At 37.7% G+C, this 1,692-nt stretch overlaps 1 protein-coding gene across 1 annotated transcript in view; it reads left to right on the forward strand.

Annotated features, from left to right (window-relative positions):
• The window catches only part of LOC138029116 (interferon alpha-inducible protein 27-like protein 2B), a 6,700-nt gene continuing 5,008 nt past the window's right edge, over nt 1-1,692 (forward strand). Inside the window, exon 1 of the mRNA XM_068876816.1 lies at nt 1-154. Within this exon, the coding sequence (XP_068732917.1) occupies nt 97-154 (58 nt within the window). The 5' untranslated portion in view covers nt 1-96. The remainder of the gene's footprint in view (nt 155-1,692) is intronic.

The following is a 1,692-nucleotide window of genomic DNA, read 5'->3' on the forward strand; positions in this document are numbered from 1 at the left end:
ATGCTTTTCTGGTTATATCTGGTGACGTCTCCTATAAAGTTCAACCGTGCGTCAAGGGTGCTAGCTAATCGTTCTTGAGAGCTAAAAGAGTAAAGAATGGAGCTGTCCTCTCACACTTGGCTTATTTTCTTGCTTCTGATTTCACCCGTCAAAGGTAAGAAAAACGTTTATCGGCACAAATGCAACTTTACAACCAGCAAACCCCTGGGAAAGACATGAAATCTTATGGAAATTTCGCTACCATAAAACGCGGTAGGCAAGTTGATATAAAGATTAGTCAAAGTTAACCTCCGCTGAAAAAGTCAAGACTATAGTAATAGCAACAGTTGTCTAAGCATATAATGCTCGCTTTGTTCTTAAAAGACCTGAGACTCAATTACAGTAATTAGAAGTGGCGAATGCGTGTACTTCAGCCCGTGATTCTTCGTTCAAAGATTAAATCTTAATTATAGGCCTATCCACCTTTTTACGAGCGGTTGTAAGTCAAAAAGGGAACAATATTTGTTCGCCTGGTGTCAGAGACCTTGATCAAATGCCTGCGTGGTTTTGTTATACAACAGAAGTTCTCTCCATTTAGCGAACTTGCTCGAGTAAAATCAAGTTGGTAGGTTTGCAGTTGTGCTGAGTACAAGTCTGTATTGGCTCGCTACTGAGTCAACAGACAAATCCGTCTTCAACTTAGAATAGGCTTTTGACCTTGATTAGTTTTAACGGTAGTCATGTCTCTCATATTACAATATATGCTGACAGAAAGAATACAAGAGACCCAATTTGCTTGCATGGACGCCATAGTTGCTTCCGCAGCCCATCCAACCATGCAGCTTGTTCTACACGAATCTTTTTAGAAATCTCGCTGATCTATTCTTCAGTCTTTTAAAAACACTAGTGCTGAAATAGCAAGAAATTTAGTCCCAAATTTTCAATTTACGAAAATCGAGAAAGAAAATAATTTATTCATTATTTAAGAACAAGTTTCTCAGAATGTTAATGCACATTTCCTAGAAAAACAGTTATAAATAGATTATGAAGTAATATATCAAAAACGAGTGTGAGTGTGTCATCAGGTGTTCCAAACACCGAGAAACATGGAGATGTTTTATTGATTGTTTTATTGTTTCGAGGTGTTTGGAACCCTTGATGAAACACGAAGCACAGTCAAGTTTTTGATATATGGCTTGTAAAAGTATTCACACCACTTTAGTAATTTGGGGGTACTGCTTCACTGTTCTAATTTCCCATGATTACTATAATTAAAATATGCGAAATTCGTTTTTGATTGTTGGAAGTCATGCCGGAGTGAAGATGGCAGAGTCTTTTGATGTGACAACCGTCAGCCGTTTTCGTTTTCCAAAAACTAGGAAGAAGAATCAAAGTTGTTAGAAGAGAGAATTTTTACGTCAAAAGCCTACAACAGCAAATAAGTGATTGAAATTTTCGCGAATGGCAGATAAATACAGATTTGGCAAATATGGATGCCAACACGTTAAAGCACTGGCTGAGTACGTTTGTCCAGGGGGATGCGAATAGTCAAGGTGTATCTAACATGGACCTTTTTTATGGAATTATCTGTGGCATTCGAAGGCATTTAGTTAAAACTGTGGGAAGCGTACTATTGTTCTTGTGTTTGATTTGGTTTATTTTTGTGCATGAATCTTGATGTCCAATGAGAAAACAGATGAAAATCACGCGTGG

This window comes from Montipora capricornis, chromosome 13, assembly GCF_036669925.1.
Source record: "Montipora capricornis isolate CH-2021 chromosome 13, ASM3666992v2, whole genome shotgun sequence".
NCBI lineage: Eukaryota > Metazoa > Cnidaria > Anthozoa > Scleractinia > Acroporidae > Montipora > Montipora capricornis.